We start from the raw sequence: 26,893 nt of genomic DNA on the forward strand, positions 1-26,893 counted from the left end.
TGTACACAAACATTTTTCTAATTACAGCAAAACTGAAGATTCAATCCTGCAAACACAGTCATCCAGTACTTTTTCCATGTACAGAGCTATTATTTCATTAGGAATACACAGGAGAATCACATTATCTACAATGTTCAAATGTAGAACAAGGGAGAACTACTTACCTATGTATGGGAAATAATGAAACATGAGTAGACCACTATGAATACATTTCTGTTACTTCCTTAAAATCCTTAGTTACAAAAAATCTTAAACAGCTGTGCTATTTTCATATTCATAGCATACGTCTAAACTTCTTTTATAAACCTATTTTTCATTATCATCAGGTAATATTTATCCCCATACTTTTACTAGTTTTTGTACAAGACAATGCTTTAGGATGGTTATATACTTACACAGATTCAGTATCTTTTTCTTTTTTCATTATTCCTGATAAACCAAAAGGCTTCCTCTTCCGTGGTTTTATCCCTAAAGAACAGTTTTCATTTAAACATCAAATAGATAAGCATGTATTTAGTACTTTCTAACACAAGCACATACCAATGCCAACATATTTTAAATGCTGCCACAAGTGATACAAAAAACTAACAGTGGGGATAGGTATGAAGCCAAATTAAGGGAACATTATTTCAATTTGTTGTTAATTTATATATATATATATATATATATATATATATGTGGTTCAACACATTAATAACATAAGCCCTTATAAAACTAATTTGCATTGTACATCCAACTCTCCACTTGGGTACGCAGACTGTCACTTTTTTTTTTTGAAGATTAGTGTACTGCCGGTTTTGAGGAAAGGAACTCTGCTCATAGAAACTCAACAGGAGGTACCTCTCCTGTTGAACAGCCAGTGCCCTTGGATCAGAACTGAACCCTGCCTCTCCCAGCTATTGCACCTCAACACCCTGTTGTTATTTCCCTGCATGTTCCCGGTAGCTGCAAGCCCCGGTCCCTCCTAAGCGGTAGGATCTTGGTCCTGTGAAAAAAGAATGCTTCTTGCTTTCCAGCTGATGTTGAGCTCATGATTTCCCAATGTTGTAAGGCTGGCTCTAACCAAGTCTGGAATCATGCCTCCCCTCTTGTCTCTTCCTCATTTCTAGCACTGGATAGATAATAGCTATAGTAAAGGAAAAAAGTTTCATAGCAAAGTTTAGTGAACTAAAATTAAAATATATTTAAACATTCCAGCAGACTTTCTGTTATGTCTGTTTCTCTCCCTAGTTTTTGCTGAAGCATAGTAGACTGACAAACAAAATTACTATGTCCAAGCATCTGATCCAGTGAAGTCTACAGTTTTGTTTCGAAGCATGATACTACTGACAACATGTTTTTTATTAGAACGGTGGAAATAATTTGGTTTCTAAACTTCAATAACTGACAATTCAAGCACATAATTAAAAAAAAAAAACAGCAAACATAATATTCCCCTTTACAGAAATAGATTACACAGCATGCAAGGAACCTCTCCACTCTTAGAAATTGTGAGGTTTAAATAACAGAAAAATTCTCAGATCAAGTAGCTGTGAAATCAGCCATAGCTTCTATTTTAATAGAGACAGAATTTGCTCCAAAATTATTTTTAAGTGCTAGTCTGGGCTTTACTTCTTTCATGTGCCTTATGCAGCCCAAAATAATGACAAATGGTGAATGCTAGTAATTCCTGGACATAGATCCTCCTCTGCTTCAGCCAAACAGATCTCAAGTCTCAGCTGCCAGCTTTGCAACTTAAAGTTGTTGGCTGCTATAGCTATACTGTCAACTCCTCTGTCATAAAAGCAAATATACAGCTTATACAAATAAAGCAGTTCTCAAACCAATCCCATTAGCAAAATCAGCTATGCCAACAAAGAAAGGCTGTGTGACCATTACACTGCATTTGACTTAGTATAACTAATGTTTTGACACTTGTAAATTAAGTTACAGCAGTCATAAGTGAACAAAATCCAAACCTCTTAAAAGACACGGTCTCAGCCAAAGTGTATTTATAAAAAACATTAACATTCTCTGACCTGTGTGCATTGGATTAATAAAATATCATAGACCCTATTTTCATTGAAGTTGGTTTCTCAAAAGGAAAACTGCTTTATAGTCTACTGCAAGACTTTAAAGCTATACAGATTAAAACACTGAATACCCTTCACCTCACACTTTCAGGTCCTCATCCACAGCATTCTTACATAACCATCTTACAGCAACTCACCTTCTACTGCATTGGATGTGTTACATTCTTCAAAATCAATAGGGCCTTGAAGAAATGAAAATGAAGAGAAATATTAGGTGAAATTTAATTAAAGAACTTTTAATAAGTATTAGCATTTCCTGGAAATACTAGATAACCTAATTATAAATTTACCTGGTACCTGAAAAACACAATTACCTTGATAATGCTCACATAGACTGCAAAATCATACATGCACAGTGAATCATCAAATATTTTCACACATACTGAAAAATTAAAATACCAGTGCACACTGTCTAAATATACTTCAATTGCCTATGTTATTACAACCACATGAAACATCTCTAATTTGCGTCCTCATTCAAATTTGCATCTATAATTTGCATGAGTGGAAAGTTTTCAACTCATTGTCTTTTAATAAAAAAGGGCTATATAAAAAAAAAATAAAGTAAAAAAGCACAGCTATAGCCCTGATTTTGAGACTCACACTTGCTAACTCTGCATTATTAGTTTTTCTGTTTCCTGTTTTCCAATAGCCAATTGCCTAGAGAGTGAAAAGTCCCATGCAGAACCTTTAAAATAGCAATAAAGAGTAGCAATAAAGAAGATAAAAAATTGTAAAAAAACATTAAGACTACACCTGGCGGGGAGAAGGGGGTGGAAGCAGAGAACACTATAATACTATTAAAGTGCTGTATCTAAATAAATTCATTATTACTTCCTTTTTTTTTTGTAGGGCTTTTTTTGGGGAATGGCAGCAGCACACCAGCACTTCAAGTTCTGTGTGATAGCACTGCGACATGGGGCTTACTACTTATCTTTTTGTGATCATTTTGAGGGGTTACACACAATGTTATACATAGGCATATTACAGATAACAGAGAGGGGGGAAAAAAACTCCACGCATTCCCAAATCTATACCTGAAGTCAGCCAAAATGCCCCCTCTCCCCACACTTATGCAACTACATCAAGTGAGAGTTTTAAGTTTTGAAAATTTCCATTAAAACTAACTGCAAATTAGGATTATTTGTGAGCACCCACCATAAAATCAAGAGCTGTGCAATTTTCAGGGTGTTTTAATGTATAACAAAAGGTGTAGTTGAAAGCATTTTCCAGGATTATAACTTGTATTCTTTTCAAAACTATTACATCATATTCTTAACTCTTAAAATCAATAGCTGATATAAACTGATCTCAAGGACAAGAAATTACAATTGAGATTACAAGCTTCAGTTTGATTTTAAATAGTACACTGTAGAAAATGATTGTGCTGCAATTGGAGATGCCACAATGAAGGCAGAACATAATTTTGCTGTTAATTAGCATTTAAATTACACAACTGGGATTAATTTGTATTTGCTTCATGCAGCTATGTACCTCAAATGGTTCTATTTGTAATGTAACCACCAGTATGTATATTTAACTCTTGCAGTGCAAAATTGTGTTTAACTCAACATAAACACTACATTTTGATAACATTTCTCTAAACTACAAATGAAAAAGTATCCTTATGCTAAACAAACTAAAAAAACAAATGAGAAACTGATGATGTAACTCAATACTCACCAATGTTAAGTAAATTTAATTATTTTACACGTATCAGATAAAAATCTACTAGATATTTTCTTTGAAAGGCTGCAGACTTCTAATTATTTAAAAAAAAAAAAAGTAATTACTTGTATTTATCGCAGTCTGAAAAATCAATACCCCAGTTATGATAATGTAATTGCTTGGCCTGCAAATGAAGCTCTTGAGAGCAGAATACCAAAAGAACAAACTCAAATGGTCAATCTTAACTGCCTCTCAAAAACTAACAAAAAAACCCCCAGAAAATTAAATTTGGAGAACTGTAGATGCCTACATAGAGTTAAAGAATCATAGAATTGTTAAGGTTGAAAGGGACCTTAAAGATCATCAAATTCCAACCCCCCTGCCATGAGCAGGGAACCCTGCCACTAGATCAAGTTGCACAAAACCTCACTCAACCTGGCCTTAAAAACTTACAGGGATAGGGCATCAAAAATCTCCCTGGGCAACCCATTCCAATTCCTCACCACCCTGATAGTAAAGAATTTCTTCCTAATATCTAACCTAAACTTCCCCTTTCTCAGTTAAAAACCATTATCCCTATCACTATCTTCTCTGATGAAAAGCCCCTCCCCAGCTTTCCTGTAGGCCTCTTCAGGTACTGGAGGGTGCTATAAGGTCTCCCCAGAGCCATGTCTTCTCCACGCTGAACAGCCCCAACTCTCTCAGCCTGTCTTCATAGCAGAGGTGCTCCAGGCCTTGGATCATCTTGGTGGCCCTTCTCTGGACCCTCTCCAACAGGTCTGTATCTTTCTTGTGCTGAGGGCACCAGAACACTCCCACACTGATTCCACTAACATTTTATTTTAGGAATTTAAACTCCATTGTTCAAAATGTACTGAGCAAGAAATTCAGAAAAATACCATAAACCATAGAAGCTGAAGAACAAATCCATTACTTTTCAACACTACTTCAGACAATACATATTTCATCACTTTGCTAAGGACTCAACTATTTCTGTTGCTTTCTTCTATACATATTCCCATTTGGCCAGGAAAAAAACCCCAAAAACCAACAACAACAAAAAACAACAACAAAAGAAATGCCAAACCAACCACAAACACTCATCCTCAAAACAAAAACAGAAGGAAAAACTGTAAGTAACAGAGACTTGAACATATTTTTAGAGAAAAACAATACTCAAGCTTTTCCAGAATACCATCTTTTTCTTCACTCTTTCCAGCTACTAAGGCTGATCTCCTCAGGCTTTTAAGACTTTTATCCTAATGACTGAAATAAATATTCAAGGCTCAAGTAATACTAATCTTTATCTCAGATCAGTATCTTTCACTTTTAACACAAGCAGGAAACAAAGGTTTTCTTTAACAACAGAACCAAGTTCCTTTATTTTGTCCGTCACACTCGCCTAGTATTTGTCTTGGAAACTGGGTTTCTTTACAGCCTGATAAAAACTTCTTATTTGAAGAGAAAAACATTCATGCTTAGTACAGGAACACACATGTAAAAACCAGATAAGCACTTTCAATTAGATTTAACAAAGGCCAGTTTACCCCTAACAATTCACTCTCACAACAAGGTATTCTTTTCTCATAGAGAAGACTATAGTTACTGAAGAACTGCCAGAGAAAGCAATGAGATACAAGCTACATTAAATATTTCAGTAAGCAGGTCCCATTTTTTACTAAGGCATATAAAATTAATGTGGAAATTTTAAATACACTTTCCTCTTAATGATACTTATTACCTTGGTTTATGCTTCACCAAAATGAGCAGAGTTATCCTAGGAGTTTCTTCTCCCTCTACATGCTCTCTTTGCTTCTCCTGAATCTACCAGGAGCTTTACGGCAGCAAAGATAAATATCAATCACGAAAATACCATTACCTTACAACAACTTGTGTCAATCAGTTACAATTCGAAAGGACCTTTTGATCCTAACTTACTCTTCCTACTTGACCCAAATCTCTATAGTGTCCCCCACCCTTTGGAATCTTGGAAGTTCAAGATGCCAGTGGCTGGTGCCTAATGAATCCACAAACATTAAATAATTAAGTTCAGCATTTTCCAACAATACCAATGCCCAAAAATGTTTGCTGTTTTTTGTAACATTTGTATTTAACCTGCCTCCATCAATATAACACACACATGTTGAATTATTTGCTTGGAGCAAAGGCAAAATCAGACATTTTCCACTTTTGAGTAGAGTGGAGTGAAATTTGTAGCCGTCTTTGATTTTCTTAGAGCTTTGCTCTGTAACTTCAGCTCTCCCAACAGTTCTGCTTCCTATGTGTCTGCTGTAAAAAGTAACATGTTTTGCCCGAAGAGTAGTATTTTTAAACCAAAACAGTGTTACAGAAAGAGACATTTTCTGTGGCACTTTATGGTGAACTGAGTCAGGAAGACAGTTGTGATGAGCTTTTGGTAGCCCACATAAGAGATGGAGTATCCTGTGGGCAGATGTCCTTGTGCCCAAAGACGTAATAATGCTGTTGCCCAGCCAGAAGTGTGTACTGTAATCACATTGTCTCCTGCTAGAACCAGCTGCAGTCTCCTGTCCAGCCAAAAGGCTTTAGGCACACACACTGCTATGGGAGCACGACATCAATAATGAATTTGGATGCTATCTTAAGAAATTCCCCTGCATTGTCCTCTATACTTCTGTATATGGAAAAGCATCTGCACTATCGCTGCAAAAAAAACTCAAAAAGCTTTCTTCTCTGAATCACTGTAACATTTTTCTGATTCCTGATTCATTAATCATTGAATGGTGTAGTCAAAAACTCCCACTGCATTGGTGTTAATGGAGATTGCCAGACAGGTATATTACACAGATGTAAGTCAGAGCATGCAAACTCATGTGCTGGTACCACAACAGCTTTAATAAGAGCTGCACAAAGATTTTAAGGGGGATGCACTAGCACTACCTTTTTTCTGTGAGGCAGAGAAGTTTTCTTATCAGACTTTTGCAAAATTATTGAAGTACAGACAAAAGCTTAACAGCAACAAGAATTTCAGCTCAAAATTTACTGTCCATTGCAATGTTTAAAGAAAGAAAAGCAGCTGTTTCAGATTTAAGGGGTATTGCTGATTTTGGGGACCCAAGTAATCCCCTGAAGCAGTCTCGAGGTTCCCTGCCACATGGTATCTCAAAACCCCAAAAATGACAATCTAGATGTTGCCACACCACAATAATGACAATAATAATAATGATAATAATTATGATAATAAGGACATTCTGCAACACTACACTCATCGCATTGAGATGTCCTTTGTTCTTTTTCCCATAATAAGATAACAAAACAATGCAAATTGAGAAGGAAGTCTTTTCTCAAGCTTTCATATGAACACAAAAGTGCATGCTAGAACTACAGCAACAGTGTAAAAATAATAATTAAAAAAATATTTTAAAGACTCTCATTAGACTAAGAAAAAAATTATAGCTGAGATCCAGTCCAACCCTTGCAAAAGTCTGAATTAATGTTCTGTTGGGTTAAGAATGTATAGCTTCATGCTCAAGATAACTTTTTACAATCTGGTCTGCCTGTTGTTACATGCATCAATACAACGGTAACTACGGCTTAAGCATCTCAAATACATAGACTTGAAAGTATTTGCTACTGTACACACATAGAATAGAAAAAATAATAAAGTGCATAAATTAAGATTAGCCTTTAAAACAGAAAGAAATATGAGTACCTAGTGTGGTTTCAATCACTTCATGATACATACCTAGCTATTGGGATGCTAATGAGAATTGAGTATTTAATGAAGGGAGCAGACCTAAAAGAACCTGTAAGCTCCTTTAATTGTATGTAAACATTCCCACCAAGCGTCAATCTAGAGTATTTTTCAAGGCAAGCTGCTGCAGCCCACAGCATTCTACCAGCTGGGACAGAGATGGATGAGAAGAAAAGGCAAATAGATGATGGTTTCACAGACACATGGGAGCAAACAGCTTCTATTTGACAAGAGACTGAAGCAAATCAAGAGTGGGTCAGTTTGTGGGCTCTTGGAAACAGGGAAGCTTTGGTTTGTTAGAACAGAAAGGCAAAAGGTAATTTGAAACTTTTTCTATTTTAATTAACGTAATAACTTACAGTAAGTGGCATAAATTAAGCACCAGTGACTGTGCAGCTCTGGATGCATCTCCTAAACTACTCAAAAAACACATGTACTGTTTTCCTTTTTACAACAGGCATGTGACTATGTGTGCTTTCATGACACTAAGAGGCAAAGTGGATGGCTAGCAATAAGGAGATACTGATCTTATAAAAAGATAAAAGAAGAAAAATTAATTGCACTGTAAATTATAACACAGTATATACTATATATTTAGCCCATGTCTCTGTGAATAGTATTTTCAGAGTATAGACAAGGCATCTACAGAATAGACCTTATAAATAATAACCTTACACCTGCTACTTAATTTATCTATGAAGTGACACTAATTATTTTGAAGACAATCAAGTTTGTTGTCAACTACCTTGGAAAGAGTTAGAAAACCTATCTCCACAAAATCCTAGAGACAGGTTTTCTACACAGTTTGTGTACATCTTACACTAAACCTCTGTGAGGGAGACATTGCAATAATGTTTTCTTAAGGCAAAAACAATAAAATAGTTTGCACTTCTTTTAATGTGTGTATGTGTGGAAGTTTTACTGATTGAATTCTTAAACAAACAAGGCAAATACAAAAGCCAAATAGCATTACTAGGAAGGAAAATATAGTATTATGTCATACCCTGAAAAAGAGCTCCCAGTAAGTATATCAATGAACTGTAAAATCCTGCAGTTTAAAAAGTAAACAAATCAAGAAGTCAACAAATCAACTAAAAACTGCTTTGTATTTGCATCTGCTTTTGGAAACTGTCGCTTTTCTAGCTTAAGGGGAGGTATATTTTCATTAATTACACTTAATTTTCAATAACTGGAAACACTGAGACACTGGAGGGGGGGGAATCTGCCCTTCCCCCCATCCTGAGGAATCAGTTTACACACACGCATGCACACATATAAATATTAACATATCTGTTTCAAGCAAAAGCTTTTAAAAAAACTCCATAAATCTGTACTTGTAGTTACAAATATGATAACAAACCATATTCTTGTTTTTGATAAAAACAAAAGTTTCTCTCTTTGAGTGTAAATCATGCATAAAAGGAGGACATTTTTTTTTTTCAACGGCATATGCTTCACATGCTGCTTCAAATGGCAAAGCTTTGCGTGCCTGGCTCAGTGCCAGTTGACAGCTCAGCTGGATATCAATGCACATTCTGACCCCCCTTGCAGAGTGTCACTTCTGAATTGTTTCCGCAGTAGAAAGTTTATTCAACCTCTCTCTCAAATTCAGTGGACCGACCATCATTCTGCTATTTAATCATAGCAGAACAGGTTATTTTTCTGACAGCACTAAAGCCAGACAGCAATTCCTAATGAACAGCTTGATACAAGTGGAATTTCGACTGTTTTAGCCTCAATTAATTCTGCTGTCAAAACAAATGACTGCTTTTAGTGTTTAGATGTTAAGCTGCATCACAAAGGTCAATTTTGTATGTACACAAACACATAAGCAATCTTTTTTTTTGCTATCATCTGATCCTGTGACATAAAAAAATTATAAGCTTTCAAATTTAGAAGGCAGGAAGCTAAAATATATTTTCTCAACATTACTGTTTCTAAAACTAACTTCTCGGTTTTATTGCCTGCCCAAAAAAAGAGATGTGTTTATTTAAAAAGATAAGGATAATTTTATTTCCCCCCACAAAAAGACTTCTTATTCCAGATTAAAAATAAAACAAAACAAACAAAAAAACCCAACAGAAACCCAAAACAGAAACAAACAAAAAAAACCCAACAAACAACAAAAAATCGACTAAATTAATGCATATCTTATTTGTAGGAATGCAGACCAAAGATGAACAGCTGTTACCATCTTTGAGGCACATAATGTTTTTTTGTTATATCTATCATGTAAGTAGCAGATTGCCACAAGCAAGCACTAGTTGGTGGATTTGGTCAGCTCTAGTTTGCCTAAAGTAAGGGGAGGAAAAGGGACAGAAAATATAACTGGCCTGTTAACAGGCCAATCTGAGGGAAAATATTTAAATAATACTGGTAAAACTGTATTCTTTTATCTAATTCTGCAAATATGTGGTTAAAAATAAAACCAAAACTGAACTTCTGACTACTCTTTTTTACATCCTCAGGATTATATATATATATATATATATATGACCCTAGGTGATATATAGCCTCAAGAGTTGCTTAAGACTTCACTGATCTACCTTTTTAAAAAAATAATTCATGTTGAATAAAGAAAACTTTCGCATGGTGGTAGTAATCCTTTTGAAAAAAAACCATAAAGACATGATAGTGGCAGCATAAATGATTATTATGACTAGAAACACAGGTGGCACTTCCAAGGACTTTTTTTTTAGATTAAGAAATTAACATAGAGAGAGAGCATCTACTATAGAAGCAATCAATAATAACCCCGATTCTGTTACTAAGCTCTAGCCCTGCACTCAGCTCACCAGATCAAAGGAAATATTATTAATCTCAAGCTCTTCTGGTCCTGTGGGCACAAGACTCTGTGAATCCAGCAAGTATACTGCTCTCAAGGGGCAGTATTTCCATGTGGCTTATAGAGCAAAATCAAAGCAGAAAAGGATCATAATCTGAGTAGCTTTAAAATAATTATCAGTTAAGATGTTTATCAGGAGCAAGAAGAAAGAAGATTTTTTAAAATCTAAGCTAAAAAGGTGGCAAACATATTCAGTTACCAAGAAAATATTTTTATTGCTCAGATAATGCAGGAATTTTCAACAAGAAACATTAAACACATACCCAAGGCAACATTTCAAGTTAGAGATCCAACCAGCCTGCAACACTTGAATATGACAACAAACACTGAAAGTTTTAGCCACAATTTATGAAAGCATGAGGTCTGTAAGCAGAAAAATTAATGCTAGCTAAGACACCTATCTGCAGGGCACTATGTTCCCTGACTCCAGTCTTCCACACAACTCCCAGCCTCTTCTCTCATCCTTTTCTGCTCTTCTCCTGGTTTATACTTCATCTTCACTCTGTGTTTCCTTTCTGGCTGCATAAACAACAGGATGAGATGTGGCTGGTTTTGAGCTACCGACAGGCAAAGTGGCTGGCCAGTACACATACACACATACAATCATACACATGCTCAGCTGCTTCCCGATTCTCCAAATTAGTAAATTAAATCCCTACAAATGCCTTTTCCTTACACAGCATGAGTAGTTTGTGTCCTTCTCTACCCTACTCCTCATTTTTATAAATTCTTTGAAACCTCTGCTTTTCCATTAAATTGGTTTGAAAGTAGCAGTGTCTTCTGAAAGCTATATAGGTGTGTGAGCAATAATAATAACAAGCAGCAGAACTGCAAAAATCTAGTCTATAAATATAAGTATCTGAAGAAATGCCACTTCCTAACTGCACAGTGCATAATTCACCTGCTGAAGGCAGACCATGCAAGTGTGCAGTGATAAAAGAAATACGCAGAAAACATTTAAGTGTTTTCTTCTTAAAGTAAATTCAGCTAAGATTTTGGAATACCAGACATTGTAAATATGTTAACATATAGCCCTCATATTTAGAGATTGCTTCAAAGAATCATGTCTTTGCTCCTGTAATACAAGAGAGGTATAGATTCTTCCTGAAGTTCTGCACTTAAACCCATTAAATCATCAAAGGTTAAGATGTTCGATGGACCCTTTTCCTATAGACAAAAACAAGGATAATACATTTTAAAGCACCCAGAATTTTTCAGACAAAAAAATACTTTTTTTAGTTACACAAGATCCTCTCCATGGGAATGTTTTCCTGCTTTGTAGTGCTTTCCTGTTTACTTGGACAGAGGATTAATTTTGTGGAGAAAGGAAGTATATGTGCTTAACCTCTCCACCCCAACTATAAAATGGGAAGTATTGATTAGCATATGACAGTTGCCACACGTGTGCCATCAATAAGCAAAGAAAGTCAATGTAAAATTCTTCCTGATGTGCTTTTCCTGCAGCTTATGGTATGAGACACTTCTTTGTGGATGAAGTTGAAAGTACAGGAGTAACACTGAGACACATGTTATTAAGGATTACTACAAAATCTCCCTTCCCCAGGTTTATGCTCAAAGAGCTGCCTGGACCCCAGACTGTATAGGTTTAACCTTGAAATACGTTTCAGCACTTAAAGACAATAAATACACATACTATTATGCAATATCATCCATAACAGTATCCAATTCAGTGGTTGCAAAGATGACAAACACATGGGACAAGACCCTGATTTTCCACTCCTGTCTGATCTGATTAAGCCTGGGCTTAGGTCTGCACATTTTCCTTTTTCCTGCCCCCATACTATTCAGGCAACAGGTCAAGGGGTACCCCACTGCACTTTACATTGCAAAAATGCAGACAAATCAATAACCATAATTTAAAATGGAATTGCTCACACAGAAGGCCACCCAGGTGATCTGTAACAATTAAGACAACAATAAAAACATAGTAAAGACAAAGCAGAAATAATTCTGCACTTCCTGAGAATCACCATGGACACACAAGGTCAAATCATAAGTCAAGTGAGAATTCATTAATTAAATTAATGCCAGAATAAATATTTGTGTTCAGGAAAGAGTATGACATACAGACCTAGTTGACCAAACAGCCAATTCAATGTAGAAGTTGTCTAATGGTAGTTTTGCCTGGTATGAAGTACTATCATGTTGCAGTATTATTGCCAATGAAATTATGAGTTAATTAGAAGCAGGACCCTGTGCAACACAACTTAGTGACCACTAATACTATAAAAAGTTTGTGTCACTTACAAGCTTGAGTCACAAGACTCAAGCCATTGATCTTCTCTAACATTGTAGTCTATTAAGAATGAACTACATGTACAGATGCTTATAAATAGGTTTCCAAAACAGGAAAGTTTTGTTTCTTGTAAGCTTTATCTTTTGATAGTAAAAATAACAGAGGAAAAAAATACACTTCTTCCTTCTGATTTTGCTTAGTACACTTCCTGTGAAAATTTCATGTTTGAAAAGGTCATTAAATTAATGGCCTGGTTAATTCTGTCTAAAGAAAATTTCTTATCTTCAAAGAAAAATATGTCTCCAATAAATAAATTTAAAACTTCAAACCTTTCCTTCAGTATTAATTACATATAAGGCTACACTCTTAATTAAAGTACAGGTCTTATTTACTTTATTAGCATAAAACACATCTCAGGATATTATTTTTATTCTCAGGTGTTTAAAGGCTCAGTATCTTTTTATTTTCATGGCAGCATCTATCCTGCATACTATTGGATTTTCTGAATACTATCACCCAATTAATATACTTTTCCCACTGAAACTACTGAAATGGACATTGCTCCCCCCCCAGTTATTTGACTTGGTCTGCAAATACTTTTGTTCATTTTTAACAAGAAAATTCAAGAGGACCAAACAGTGCTTCATCTTACTGAGTGTCCAAGATCATTCAAAACCCAGCTTTTGCCCTCATGTATCTACAGATGTCGTATGAGTTATTTTCCTCAATGCTACTAGAATTCTGCTTGCATTAAGACACTTTTTGAACAAAACTTGCACAATTACAACTCCTCAAACCATTACAAATTTAAAAACCCCACAATCTAAAATAAGTTTGAAGCTTCGGTATATGTATTTCTTACAAATCTGTGCTGCTAGATGAGACTTTCTAAAGTCCACATCAGCTTTGGCAGGTTTGTTGTTTTATGAAAGGATCCAATTTTTGCAGGCAAAATAAAAGAAGCATCTAGGACAGAAATTAAGATCCATTTGCTGGTACAGCTCTTGAGCTTGCAGCTCCTCACTGAAAACAGAGCACTACAGGATGGTACCTTTGAATACTTTTTTACCTGCCTCAAGTCCAGCTTATCTTCAAAGGTATCCACATTTAATTTCCTCCATTAACTTCTGAAATATAGCAATGGTCTGCTTTCCTTTACAAAGAGAACTTCTCTGAATCCTTTGGATACTGTCAATGTTGATAAACTGAACTCATTTCCCCCAGTCAGCCTTCTGTGTAGTATTACATGTGGGCACAGGCTTTGAGATACTGTAACATTTCAGGCTATTTATGCACCTAATCACAAGTGTCGGCAGCATTAAAATATTCAAAATATTTACAGAAAATATAAAGAAAGTAATTTATAAGAGCATAAAATGAATAGTTGCTTTGTTACACCTCCTTGGGGAAAAAATGCTCAAAGATGTCACACAGAGCTGTTCAAAAAATACTATTAAACATTTTCAGTGTTTACTTCCATCTACGTTGTCGCTGTTTAATGTCCTAGAAAAGCATTTAAAAAAATGCTTTAAACTATTATGCTATCAAATAAACCCATGGAAAAAATAAATGCCACACCCAGCAGTGTTTCAAGTCTCTCCTCAAAGTAGAATTCATTATTCAAGCACATAAAAAAGCTAGTAGCTTTAAATCAAAGCAAGCTTCAATACCACATGGTCCTTGTTTTGCCTCTCCATCTCTGGGAAACAACTGATTTGTTTCTAAAATTTCTTAGGAGTAATGCAGTTATTCTTAACCATTTTTTCCCTATGTTATTGACATGGATGCCAGGGTATCATTTTCTATTATGTGCTACCTTGTGAGGCAGCAGAGATCATAAAAAGACTATTAGTAATAATTACAGACAGACCATAGCTGTCCTAAATCACTGATAAATTTCTCAACTCTAGACTATCTGACAGTCTTCCCAGAAAGAATTTCAAAACTACATTAAAAAAATTCCTAAATTAATGCCTCCCTTTGACAATTTTTTTCTGGATGGGCAATTAAAGCAAAATAGGTTTCAGCAGCTCCAACAAGCAACACAACAAAAATTATTTTAACCAGTGCTGCTGATCAGTTACTGGCAATTTCAGGATTTGGTGGAAAGAGGAAACAGTAGGGATTCTACATCTGTCCTTTTCTGAATCTTGTTATCTATGGAAACACCATTTGATTAAAAGGACTTACAGTATTATTCTTCAAATCTAAAAGGACAAGGTGGACGAAAGTAAAATGTTTTACTATACGTGCAAGAGCCAGTGACAGCTAATCAACAGCAATTGTGGATAATGAACATTGTAAAGTAATTTTGTTATCAGTTAATCCAAAGAGCTGATGGATTGCAGACATTAATTTTACAATGTTTTAAAAAAATGCAAACTTCTAGCTCATCCATAAAGTTTAAATTTTTATGATGGGTAATGAAAGGAGACAAGAAGTATTTTTATGGACTTGGGTTCTCCATAGCCCAAATTCTAGATTATTTTACTGGTACACTTAGAAAACAACTTGCATGTGACTACTCCTCTTTGCCAGATCTTTCTCTGCCTGCTTCTCGGTCCATCCCTATTCAATATACTCATCAGTGACTTGGACAAAGGGATAGAGTGTGTCATAAGCAAGTTTGCTGGTGACACAAAACTGTAAAGGGTGGCTGACACACCAAAGGGCTGTGCTGCCTGCCTTCCAGCATGACCAGGACAGGCTGGAGAGCTGGGCAGGGAGAAACTTAATGAAATTCAACAAAGGCAAGTGTAGAGTACTGCATCTGGGAAGGAACAACCCAATGTATCAGAACAGATTATGGGCTGACCCTCTGCAGATCAGCTCTGGAAAGAAAGACCTCAGGGTCCTGGTGGACAACAGGCTGACCATAGGCCAACAATGTGCCTTTGCAGCCAAGAAGGCCAATGGCATCCTGGGGTGCATTAAGAAAAGTGTGGCCAGTAGGTAAAGGGAATTTGTCTTCTCCCTCTATTCTGCCTTGCATCCAATTCTGGGCTCACAGAATCACAGAATCGCATAATGTTAGGGGTTGGAAAGGACCTCTGGAGATCATAAGAGTCCAACCCCCCTACCAGAGCAGACCAAAACTAGGGCAGATCACTCAGAAAGGCATCCAGACAGGTCTTTAAAGTCTCCAGAGAAGTCCAGTGCAGGGCTACAAAGATGTTTAGAGGAATGGAGCATCTGCCCATGCTAGGGCATCTCAGGAAAAGGCTGAGAAGGCTGGGGTGTTTAGTCTGGAGAAGACACTGAGGGGGGATCTCACAAACACTTAAAAGGGCGGATATCAGAAGGATGGGTCCAGTTTCTTTTCCACAGTGTCCAATGACAGGACAAGCGGCAATGGCACAACCTGGAGCATAGGAGGTTTGAGTTAAACATAAGGAAACACTTCTTTACTGTGAGATTAACAAAGCACTGGAGCAGGCTGCCCAGAGAGGTTGTGGAGTCTCCTTCTCTGGAGACATTAAAAACCTGTCTGGACATACTCCTGTGTGATCTACTGCAAGTGACTTGGCTCCAACAGGTGGATTGGACTGGATGATCATCAGAGGTCCCTTCTGACCCCAACCACTCTGTGACTGTGAGTGACAGGATGAGTGGGAATGGCTTCAAACTAAAAGAGGGTAGATGTAGGTTAGATGTTAGGAAGAAATTCTTTACTGTGAGGGTGATGAGACACTGGAATAGGCTAAGCAGAGAAGCTGTGGATGCCCCATCATTGGAATTGTTCAAGGGCAGGCTGGATGGGGCTTTGAGCAAACAGGTCTAGTGAAAGATGTCCCTGCCCATGCAGGGGCTTGGAACAAGACAATCTTGAAAGTCCCTTCCAACCCAAACCATTCTATGATGCTACTTGTGTGTTGCAGTTGCAAATCGTGTTCTGGTTTACTGTGATTGTGAAAGATGTGTCAAACTAGTACAAAACAAAATACTTTAAAAAAACCTTACAGCTAAAAGATGACCCAGAACCTCTCTTGCACTGAATTATGGCACAGCACATGTAATAACTGCCACCTATCCATCATTGTTTCATTGGAGGGCTAAGGAGACAGCAAAGATTATGGCTTTCCATTTTTTGTCTGCATCACAAATATTTTTATTTCCTCATTTTTTTAATGCAAAAAGAAGAGGAACATCTTAATAAATTACAAAATGCCACTAACAATGACACTAGAACAAATTAATGAAAACAAACAGTTTACATTTGGCTTTTGTTTCTGGTTTATTTTGACAATGCAGCACATGAGTCTTCTCATATGGCCTTCAAGGCACCTTCCATGTTAACCGTGTAGTGAGCAAAAACTAATACAGGGACAAACACCCTCAATTCGTTTTCCACATCTGAGAAGAAGGCAGAGTAATTCAGTAGCTAAAAACCAAAACTCAGTCATAACCAACTATAGCTAAATAGGCATTCACTAAGTTCTTCAAACATGTTAAGATATTATCCTGTCAATTTCAGTTATAAGATCTGAGTTTCTATTTCATGCAGCTTCAACTTTTCATGCTGAAACAAACCAGTCTTTTTACAAGTTTTACAAGATTAAGTAAATAAAGTTAGGACTCATTGATATGTTATTAATCTGGAATAGACATTATTGACTTAACCTATATTTTGGGTGGAAGAAAACCAGACATTTTCTGTCATGCAATAAATGAAATTTACAAGGAACATAGAGCAATGGCCTTTCACAAACAGAAAACTGATTCAGAAGTGGCCAAAAAATTTTTATGAACATTGGAGGGGACCATGAAAGAGACAAACTGATGGTATCAAATCTGCAATTAGGCCTAATAGCAGGAACATATCAAAGAAACATAGAATAGTTTGGGCTGGAAGGGACCTTTAAAGGTCATCTAGCCCAATGCCCCTGCAGAGAGCAGGGACTTCAACTAGATCAGGTTGCTCACAGCCCTATCCAACCTGACCTTGAATGTTTCCACCACAACTTCTACCGGCAACTCTTTCAGCATTTCGCCACTCTCACTGTAAAAGACTTCTTCCTTACATCTAGTCTATAACTACTTTCAGTTTGAAACCATTGCACCCCTGGTCCTATTATAACAGGCTCTACTAAAAAGTCTGTCCCCGCCTTTCTTATAAGCTTCCTTTAAATATTGAAAGGTCACAGGCAGGTCTCCCTGGAGCCTTCTCTTCTCCAGGCTGAACCCCAACTCTCTCAGCCTTTCCTCGTAACAGAGGTGTTGCATCCCTCTGATAATTTTTGGGGCCCTCCTCTGGACTTGGTCCAACAGGACTATGTCTTTCCTGTGCTGAGGACTCCAGAGCTGTATGCAGTATTCCAGGTGGGATCTTAACCAGAGCAGAGAAGAGGGAGAAAATCACCCCGTGGACTTGCTGGCCATGTTTCTTCTAATGCTGCCCAGGATATGGCTGGCTTTCTGGGCTGCAAGAGCACATTTGCTGGCTCATGTCCAGCTTTTCATCCATCAGTTTCCTCAAGTCCTTCTCCACAGGACTGCTCTCAATCCTTTCATCCCCCTGTACTGACACTAGGGGTTGCCTCAACCCAGGTTGCAGGACCTTGCACTTAGCCTTGCTGAATCTCATGAGGTTTCTTTCTCATGGGCCCACTTCCCAAGCTTGTCCAGGTCCTCCTGAATATTAAAAATGGTTCAGAGAACATATTAAATTATGACCTGAAGCCTTAGTGGTTATTGCAGCTTCTGCCAGCTCTCTGTTTTTCAATGTTTTACAATAAGCAATGTTTTCTCAGTTAAAATTATAAGAAATGCAAAAGGATACATGTGGCTATTTTTTTTTACACTGAATGAAAGTGGGAAAACAAGTAACAAATAAAACCTATACAAATATTTTGTTACTAAAAATTGTAAACTAAAAACTAAACTAAAAAAATATTTAAATTCAGTAAGAAGCAGGTGATAAAGCTGACTAGATAAATTATTTAGGTAGCAGTTAAAAAGCAGCCATTAGCAGTCTATAGATAAAGTTTAAAAATCTCACAATTCATTACTGCTTGAAAGAAACATTATTTGTACTAGAAAACCAGTGTTAAACTCTAGAAACCCGTGTATATCACTACTCCAGGTGACAGAAATTAGCCACCAGAGGGAGCCCACATAAGCTGGTAGAAAGGACATCATTGTACAAAAAAAATATTCAGATATACAAATAAGAGTTTAATAAAATAATTGCCTACATATAAAAAACTTCCCTGTATGTTGTTTATCATCCACACAGCAAAACATGTCTTCTTAATACTTAATTTCATATTAATTCTATTTTTACAGATAGAGAAAAAACAAGTGAATTCTGCAATGAAGAACTGTAGCTTGAATATACCAAAATAAGTTAAAATACTTTGTTGTGCACTACATTTTTAGTTTATTTTGTTATCAAAATTCAGTATTTCAGAAAGTGACCCACCATCTAACTTAGTATACTAGTCCACAAATAAAATGGAGGGGAGAAGGCCTACATAGTGCTTGGAAGTTTTAAAGCATTTCCTTCAACACAGATTTAGGATGGGAATTTTAAGCAACAGTGACATCCATAAGACATTTTTCTGAATTTGTTCTGTATGCCAAGTCAGTATAATTTTTACATTGAATATTTGGACTTATCTGAGCAGCCTTCTCCAGCCTAATTAATAAATACATCACACACAGAAAGAATTCTTTTCATCTTTCCATTTCATTATTAGAAGGCTGATACCACACTTTGCCTTCCAAGTCTTTGTAATTGTCAAAGCTGAATGATTCAAAGTTAATATAATTAACATAACAGAAGCAGTAACTTTTAATTAACATCACTAGTGGTCCATGTTTCCAGTCTTTGACACTTCACAACATCTTGTACATTTGTATTCTTTTACTGCTGAATTTGCCTGTGCTTTCCCTCCCATGTAAAACATGACTGTTTTACAAGTTGTTATTAGTGCAATAATTTAATACCATAAAACTCAAACTAGTAACATGGATGACAAAGTACACAGTGCTCTAGGATACATTAGCAAGGGTCTTTGTAACTCAGGGGTGCAAGATGGAGATCCCCAGTCACAACATCTTGGCAATAGCTATATAAAGAGGCCCGAGCACTGAATTTTCATGTGTCTTTGTCCTGATTTCAACCTTACCTCAGCTCACACAGATACCAGTACTGGTGGACCACAGAAATAATATGAAACAATGTTATGTTAAAAACATGTCATAGAGGCATTGTAAGATACCTAGCAATCATATTTAACAATTTAATACAAACTCTCAAGATCTACTCTCTTATGTATATCCTTGCCCTGAAAAAATCCTTTGTGCTTCTATACTAGAAGACAGAGATGCTAGTTAGGACTCCCAGTGCTGAAGAAAACAGTACTACTGAATTGCTGTATTCACACACCTAGTGACTGTATTTATGCCCAAATTAAAGTGAACTCCATTTTTCTTGTAATGACAGATTCTGAGTACTGTGAGGTTCTCTTTTTATGCCAGTCCAGAAAAGTTACACGGCCCACCCAACTAGCAATTCTTTCAGAAAGTACGGCACATTTTGCAGCTTAGTAAAGAAACTGTCTACATACAATCTATTGAAATGGATAATTTTGTAAGTTAACCAGATAAAATGATGCAGTTTTCCCAAAAAGACATCTATTCCGAATATATCAATAAATATACATTAAATAAAGCTTTGAAACATAATATATGCAGAAAGACACAGCACACAACACAGCTTATGCAAAGAACTTGTTTCTGGACAAGTATCACTGATGTGCCAAGGAGCAATATAGTTTAAAAGCTTCCTTGAAGTATACATAGTGGGACTCAGAGCAACAAATGACGGATTATGAACACAAATACCACATGTACATAATAAATTGTGTGTTATCAGTTTCTATTAGTCATTTAGTATCAAAGACAATTTCCAATTCTTACATTAAAAATACATCACATTAAGAAATAGGGTGTTAAACTTTTATTAGGAGTGGAAATCTATGGTTTTAAAATCAACATTTCCTACTCAGTCATTTTTAATCTCTTACCAGGTCTTTCCTTGCCAGTTCCTTTCGAATCAGCAAATTTCTGTATTAAACTCTCAACTGTAGTATTTGTCATGTTATTAATAAACTCTTCATGCACCTTCAAAAAACATAAAAGGAATTTAAAAACCAGCAACTGAAAGGAAGCAGCTAACTTTAAAAAATGGGTTTCTCTAAAATACATTACAGGGCTTTCAGAAATCAACAGGCATTTTACCAAGGAAATGTCTTCTTTGCTTTAGTATTAGCAAGTGCGTGTACAATACACACATGAACTAGGAATGAAAGAATACAGCTTGATGACGGGTCGAGTATTTACTTCCATTTCTTCCATTTAAACAACTGGTATATTTATCATTTTCTTAATTTGTCAGCGACGTGTCCCACCCCAATGTCAGGAAGACAAGCAGTTGCTTAAGCCAGCACCAGTTGAGGGTGTGAACTGTTTCTACTGTATTATCACAGCTCCCACCTGTTTGAGTAAAAGCATTGTTGCTATGTTTTGCTCTGACAAGGGAACAACCACATGTTGTTAATATAGAAGTTTTTTTCCAACAGGGCAGTATGTGCATACTTTAGAAATAGAGAACATGGCCCTTACAGCCACCATTCATTAGCAGAAAAAAACACAAACCAAGGAAAGCAGTGACTCTAAGTATACACAAATAAAACTACAAAATATCTAAAAATTAAGGCCTACTTATAAGGATTATTAATTAAACCAACTTACACCGAAAGAGAAGATACTATAAAAGCTTCTGGTATTGAAGATCTTTTGCTCATAAAACCCAAAGTGTATAAAAAATTTGTAAACTTTTCAGAGTGATAAAATTTCAAGTTCCAGTCAAAGAAAAGCATAAATATCCCCGTTCTGAGTTAAATGACTGCTAGTTTAATATCTAGGGAACAAAATTTTGAAATACACTAAAAATTCTTTGAATTGTCAAAATATTTTGTTTTCTCTTAAGACAATGTATTTACTTATTTTGTAATTTCTGTGATACTGAACTTAAAAATGCAACAGGAAGTCATAAACATTTGAGCTTATGTTGAATTTACAGTCATTTGAAAGATGAGACCTTGTAATCACCACAAACACAGTAAGAAATGCTCCACTTAGTAGTTAAGAAAAATATGTAGATTAATCCAAGCAAGCACATGATGATAAAACAAACACATGAGGATATAAAAATTACCTCTCCTATTTGTAAATGAATTTCTTTTATGGTATTTGACAATGACTCTATAATCTCTTTCATACGAAGAAGATGTGTTTCTTCAATGTCTTGAAATTTCTGTAAACCAATAAAAGCTATTAATAATAATGAAAATATTTATTAATAATAATTAAATTATAATTATAAACATTAAATTTTAATAATACACTAAATGTGAAAAAAAAACAACAACTCCATTATTGTTTTCTGATCTTGAGCACAGTAATAACAAAGTTTAAGAAGGAGTGGAACTCACAGAGTTACAAAATTATGTACTTTAAAACAAAATAGCTCCTTCTGGAATCATTATCCAATTTTTTTAATCTTTAAGCCTTCCTCAATATTGATATTTCAAAAAAACCCTACCTATTTCCATTAAAAGAAAATAGGGTTAGAGGGTATTAAAAAAATACATCTATCTTCTCCAATACTTTAGGGTCTCTTTCATCTAAACCTAGAAATCTTATTTCTGGATCTGATTTGCCCTTCCTTCTCAGCAACCTTTCCTCCTGCTCACAACATACACATGCTTTCTCTTTTTCTAGGTAAATCTATATCTTTTGCTTCTTTAAATGTTATTAATTTGTTTGATCTTTAAACTTACCATATATATCTCTGCAGCTTGTTCCATTTTACCAAGACTTCTAGCTGGCAGCCATTTTAAAATCACACCAATGTTTTCAATTACTCCAGCCAAAGATTGGAACTAAACATGTCCTCCTCCTTCCCAGTAGTCATCTGTAATTGTCTTGAAATTTTTGTTTACACTTGCTCTTTCCTAGTTCTCTTCCTATTTCTGTAACTGCTCTTTCAAGTGTATCCAAACTTTGCAGCACCACTTAATCCTTTCTCCAATTGTAAAGGATTCTCTGAAGACTACTTCTCCACATTTTACACCTCCTGCTACGATGATTCACAAACGCTTCTCCATGCAGACCAACTTCTAAACTCTAAATCTTTCTTTAGCCATACTTACATACTTCTCTAGCCACCAATCAAGCAGATTAATGTTATTTTTTGTTCTCTAGAAGCCTTCCTCTTCATTACAGAGGATATGGTCATCTTCTGTAGCCTACTTTTCTACTGATTGCCTTATTATCAAAACCATATAATTTTGCTTCGTATGGTCCACCTCTCTGCTCTCTGTCTCAGATCTGCTCTCAGTGACTGTCAGGGTGTCAACACATGGACATGTGTCCTTCAAATGTGTGCCTGTTTCCATAACTTAATTTTAACCTAGACAAAAAGACAAGCTGAAATTATACCAATCATGCTTTCTTTATACTTGGTTTGAGCTCTCCATAAAACTTTTGGCCAAAATGGTTGACCATTCAGATTTTTTTTGTCCCTCATGTCAGTGGAAAGCATTATCCTCCTCCAGTTGTTTCCTTATTTCTTATTTATTGTTTTATACTTTAGATCTAAAGTCTTTGAAGAAGTGCCATCTTGGCCTTGTGTAACACATAATACTAAGAAGTTCTGATAAAAGAATAAAGCTAGGCACTATAGTACAATCATGTAATTCATATCACAGATATAATAATGAAATTGTTTACTTTCACTTTGGAAAGATCAGTCATTTTAAAAAGATATACTGAAATGACTCAGGAAATGCAAGCCACTTTTTAGTCTTTTAAGCTACAATGCCAATGAAAAATCAACAGGATCTTTAGCTGTACAACTTATAAACTGTGTGTATACACCGTTTAAGTGAGTATTACTCCTTTATATAAGCATGTATGTCTTCTAAGTTTTGCAATTAAAAAAATAGAAAAAATTCTACTCATTCTTGAAATGTATCTATATGGTGGCAGTGTTCAAGGACAGGTTGGATCAGGCTTTGAGCAATCTGATCTAGTGGAAAGAGTCTCTGGCCATGGCAGGTGGTTTCGGATTATATGGTCTTGAAGGTCCCTTCCAACCCAAACCATTCTATGTAGCCTGCTCAACAGCAAACTCATCTGTACTCAACTCTACTCGGTTATAGATAAGACTGAAAACTTTTAAAAAATAATTCAGCACTTTTCAGCTATTTGATCCTTTCCAGCTGAGTTTTCTACATAATTTTTTAAAAGCTTCTAACAAAGTAGAAAAATCTGGTAAATAAGACATCATGTTTGCTTAGCAACTGCATAGCAATTGCATAGGACAGCTATAACTTTACCCAGAAAAATCTTTCAATGTGAGGAATTTCTGTTTCATCCAACTTCTTAATGACAGTCAACTTTATTTTCCTACTTCTTTGATCACAATAAAACCATCCATGTTTATCAACAACACAAATCACAATTTGAAACTCAAGGTTAGGAAGATCATATGTTTCCTAATTCAACCTCTCAAAATAACATTTTGAAAGTTGCTTCACTTTGATTATTGTAGGTTTAACTAAGAAAAGAGGAGTGAGGACATTATTAGATGATTACCTAGAATAACTCTGTAACAATCCAAGCTGTTTATCCTCAAAAAATAGTATGTGAACAATATGACAGATTTCAGTTAAACCAACTGATTTTGCACCGAATCAGATGACAATGTTCACACTTGTCATTAATTTTGTTTTCAGAACTAGAATATTTTAAGTGAAATGTACTCTAAGCTAAGATAATCTAGGGTGGCCTTCATGAAGAAGCAGGCTTCCACATATTCATGGGTGTTTTTTTTTTTTAGTGTTGCATCATCCTTAAAGCAGACCTCCTGCACCACTACACTTAAAATTCCACAGGTATCACTTACACTAGCAGAACAGCAATTTCATTTTAATGTGGACAGGTGTGGAAAGCTTCCAGGTGTCCATTACACAATAAGTGAAGAATTAAATTTGCAGAAGAGTTGTTTCAATTAAGGAACTTAGGACATTAGACAAATATGACTTGTAGTGAGAGGTAGCTTTGTACCACCTTTGTATTGGGAAAAAAATTACAAAAAAAACCAAACAAACAAAAACACAGACACACAACCCCCCCCCAAAAAACAACAACAACAAAATAAAAACCAAAGCAGTCCAAAAGCATGGTGAGATTTTCCCAGCTGTAACATCTGATGGCAATATATCACAGCCTGGTATAAATACATAATATCTCCCAATAAAACAAATAAGAAAGCTGAACATATTCTGGTCTCTAGATACAAAATAAGCTGTTATCTTTCTCAATCTTTTGTTGCAGTGGATCGTTCAAAGGAATTATTATTTTTTTAGTACATAATGAAAAGCCCAGCCAGTTTGCTTGCTGAAAGCCTCTACATTTCCCTTCACTAACTCACTGACAGTAAAATCCATTTCAAGTACTCTATGTTTACCTTCTGTCAGTTCTAAACAAGAATACCTCATCATTAGTCACAGCTTTCTTGCTCACAGGAGATGAGTTTACACTGTGATTTTTCTGGTTTGGTTTGGTGGGTTTTTTGGTCTCAAGTGGCTCTGGTAAGAAGCTGAAAAGCTCCCCCCACTCCAAAACCAGCCAAGGAACCATTAGAGGGACATTAGATGCGCCTCAGTGATTAACATACCAAAGAACTGAAATGAGACCTGAGCAGAGGAGCACAAAAGGGAGAAGAGATGGGTTGGGGAAGGAGAGCCCTGCTGGTGGTTGATGAGGAAGAAGTTTCACTGCAACCCATGGTGAGATGGCAACTGTCCCCCTGCACTCGTGGAGGAAAGCAGAGGAACATTCCCTGAAGGCACCAGGAGGGATGAACTTGGCCAGTGGACTTGGATTTTGTAGCCAGTGGGTTTGCTGCCAGTGGACTCTTATTACGCAGCTGTGGAAGACCCTGGCGCCAGGGGAGGTGGCTGTTCCTGAAGCAGCCCGTGACTGTGTGGAAAGCCCAGGCTGGAGCAGCTCCGGACCTTGTGGGAAGGACTCATGAAGGAGAGGTTCGTGGAGGACTCTCTCCCATGGGAGGGACCCCGTGGGGAAGCAAGGAAGGACTGTAAGGAATCCTTCTTGCTGAGGAGGAAGGAGCAGCAGGAACCACCAGCCTGTGAACTGACTCTAAACCCCATCCCCCGTTCCCTTGTGCCGCTGGGGGGAAAGAGGGAGAGAAACTGGGAACAAAATTATTTGGGCCTGGGAAGAAGGGAGGGGTGGGGTAACATATGCAAGCCCTTCTCTTTGTGTTGTCTCTGTCCTGTGTGTGTTTGATTAGTGTGAAATTAAATTACTATTTTTTCCACAAGTTGAGTCTGTTTTGCCCAGGACCTTAATCAGTGAAGAACCCTCCTTGTTCTTTGTCTCAACCCATGAGCTTTGTCCTCCTCATCCCAGAGTGTTTGTGTTTGGGGGGGCAGTTGAGTGAGTGGCCATGGGGCTGGTTCTTTGTTGTCATGTTGTCCCAAACCCTGACAGTGATTTAGCAAGGCCAGCTTATTGAAATATTTTTTTTTTTTTGGTTATTATTGCTGAGAGCATTAAGTCAACTACTATAAACACAGTCTTTTTCTTGTAAGGTAAGGAACAGACAGCAGACAGCTTTTATGAGTCTAAATAAAGACATAAAGTAACTTGATTGGACTTGCTGTGCAGTGGATCAGAGGTATTCAGAATCTGTTTCAGAGGGGGTTCGGTAACTTCCAGAGCAATGTAAATAACAGGGTAGGAACTTCTTGATGTGGAAGAGCCACACTTGTATATGATGCAAGACAAATAAATGGAACCATTCAGTACTTCTTTTGGTATTACTCAATTCCTTTGTAGCTACAGGTGGGGTCAACAGCAATGGTCAGACTGAATTACAATTTATAAAAACCACACAATGATGGAGTTACTGGAAGGCTTACTGAGCAAATACAACAGTTACATTAATAAGAACATTAAAACATTAATTAGTTACATTAATAAGAACATCAAAAAAGTTACCATTTGTGGTAGCAGCAGACTGTGTTCACTGTTTGATCCCACCTACACTTATTTCTGAAAATTCCAGGAGGAATGTTACATACACTTCAATGATTCTTTTGTTGCTATTATATTATATTTGTTTCCAAGAAATGCTTAAAGATACATATTAGTTAAGTTTAAAAAGGTTGCCTAGTCCTGAAATTCTCAAGTGATTATAATTACACATGCCAATTCCA

The 26,893-nt window shown here is 36.4% G+C and overlaps 1 protein-coding gene across 3 annotated transcripts in view; it reads right to left on the reverse strand.

Annotated features, from left to right (window-relative positions):
* The window catches only part of FCHO2 (FCH and mu domain containing endocytic adaptor 2), an 88,916-nt gene that overhangs the window by 42,751 nt on the left and 19,272 nt on the right, over positions 1 to 26,893 (reverse strand). For all 3 annotated transcript variants that reach the window (XM_051642292.1, XM_051642294.1, XM_051642293.1), the window contains exons 7-10: positions 21,799 to 21,897; positions 20,606 to 20,702; positions 2,210 to 2,254; positions 396 to 468 (exon numbers count right to left, since the gene is read on the reverse strand). In XM_051642292.1, the coding sequence (XP_051498252.1) occupies positions 396 to 468; positions 2,210 to 2,254; positions 20,606 to 20,702; positions 21,799 to 21,897 (314 nt within the window). The remainder of the gene's footprint in view (positions 1 to 395; positions 469 to 2,209; positions 2,255 to 20,605; positions 20,703 to 21,798; positions 21,898 to 26,893) is intronic.

The sequence above is a fragment of the Apus apus genome, chromosome Z (genome assembly GCF_020740795.1).
Source record: "Apus apus isolate bApuApu2 chromosome Z, bApuApu2.pri.cur, whole genome shotgun sequence".
Taxonomy (NCBI): domain Eukaryota; kingdom Metazoa; phylum Chordata; class Aves; order Apodiformes; family Apodidae; genus Apus; species Apus apus.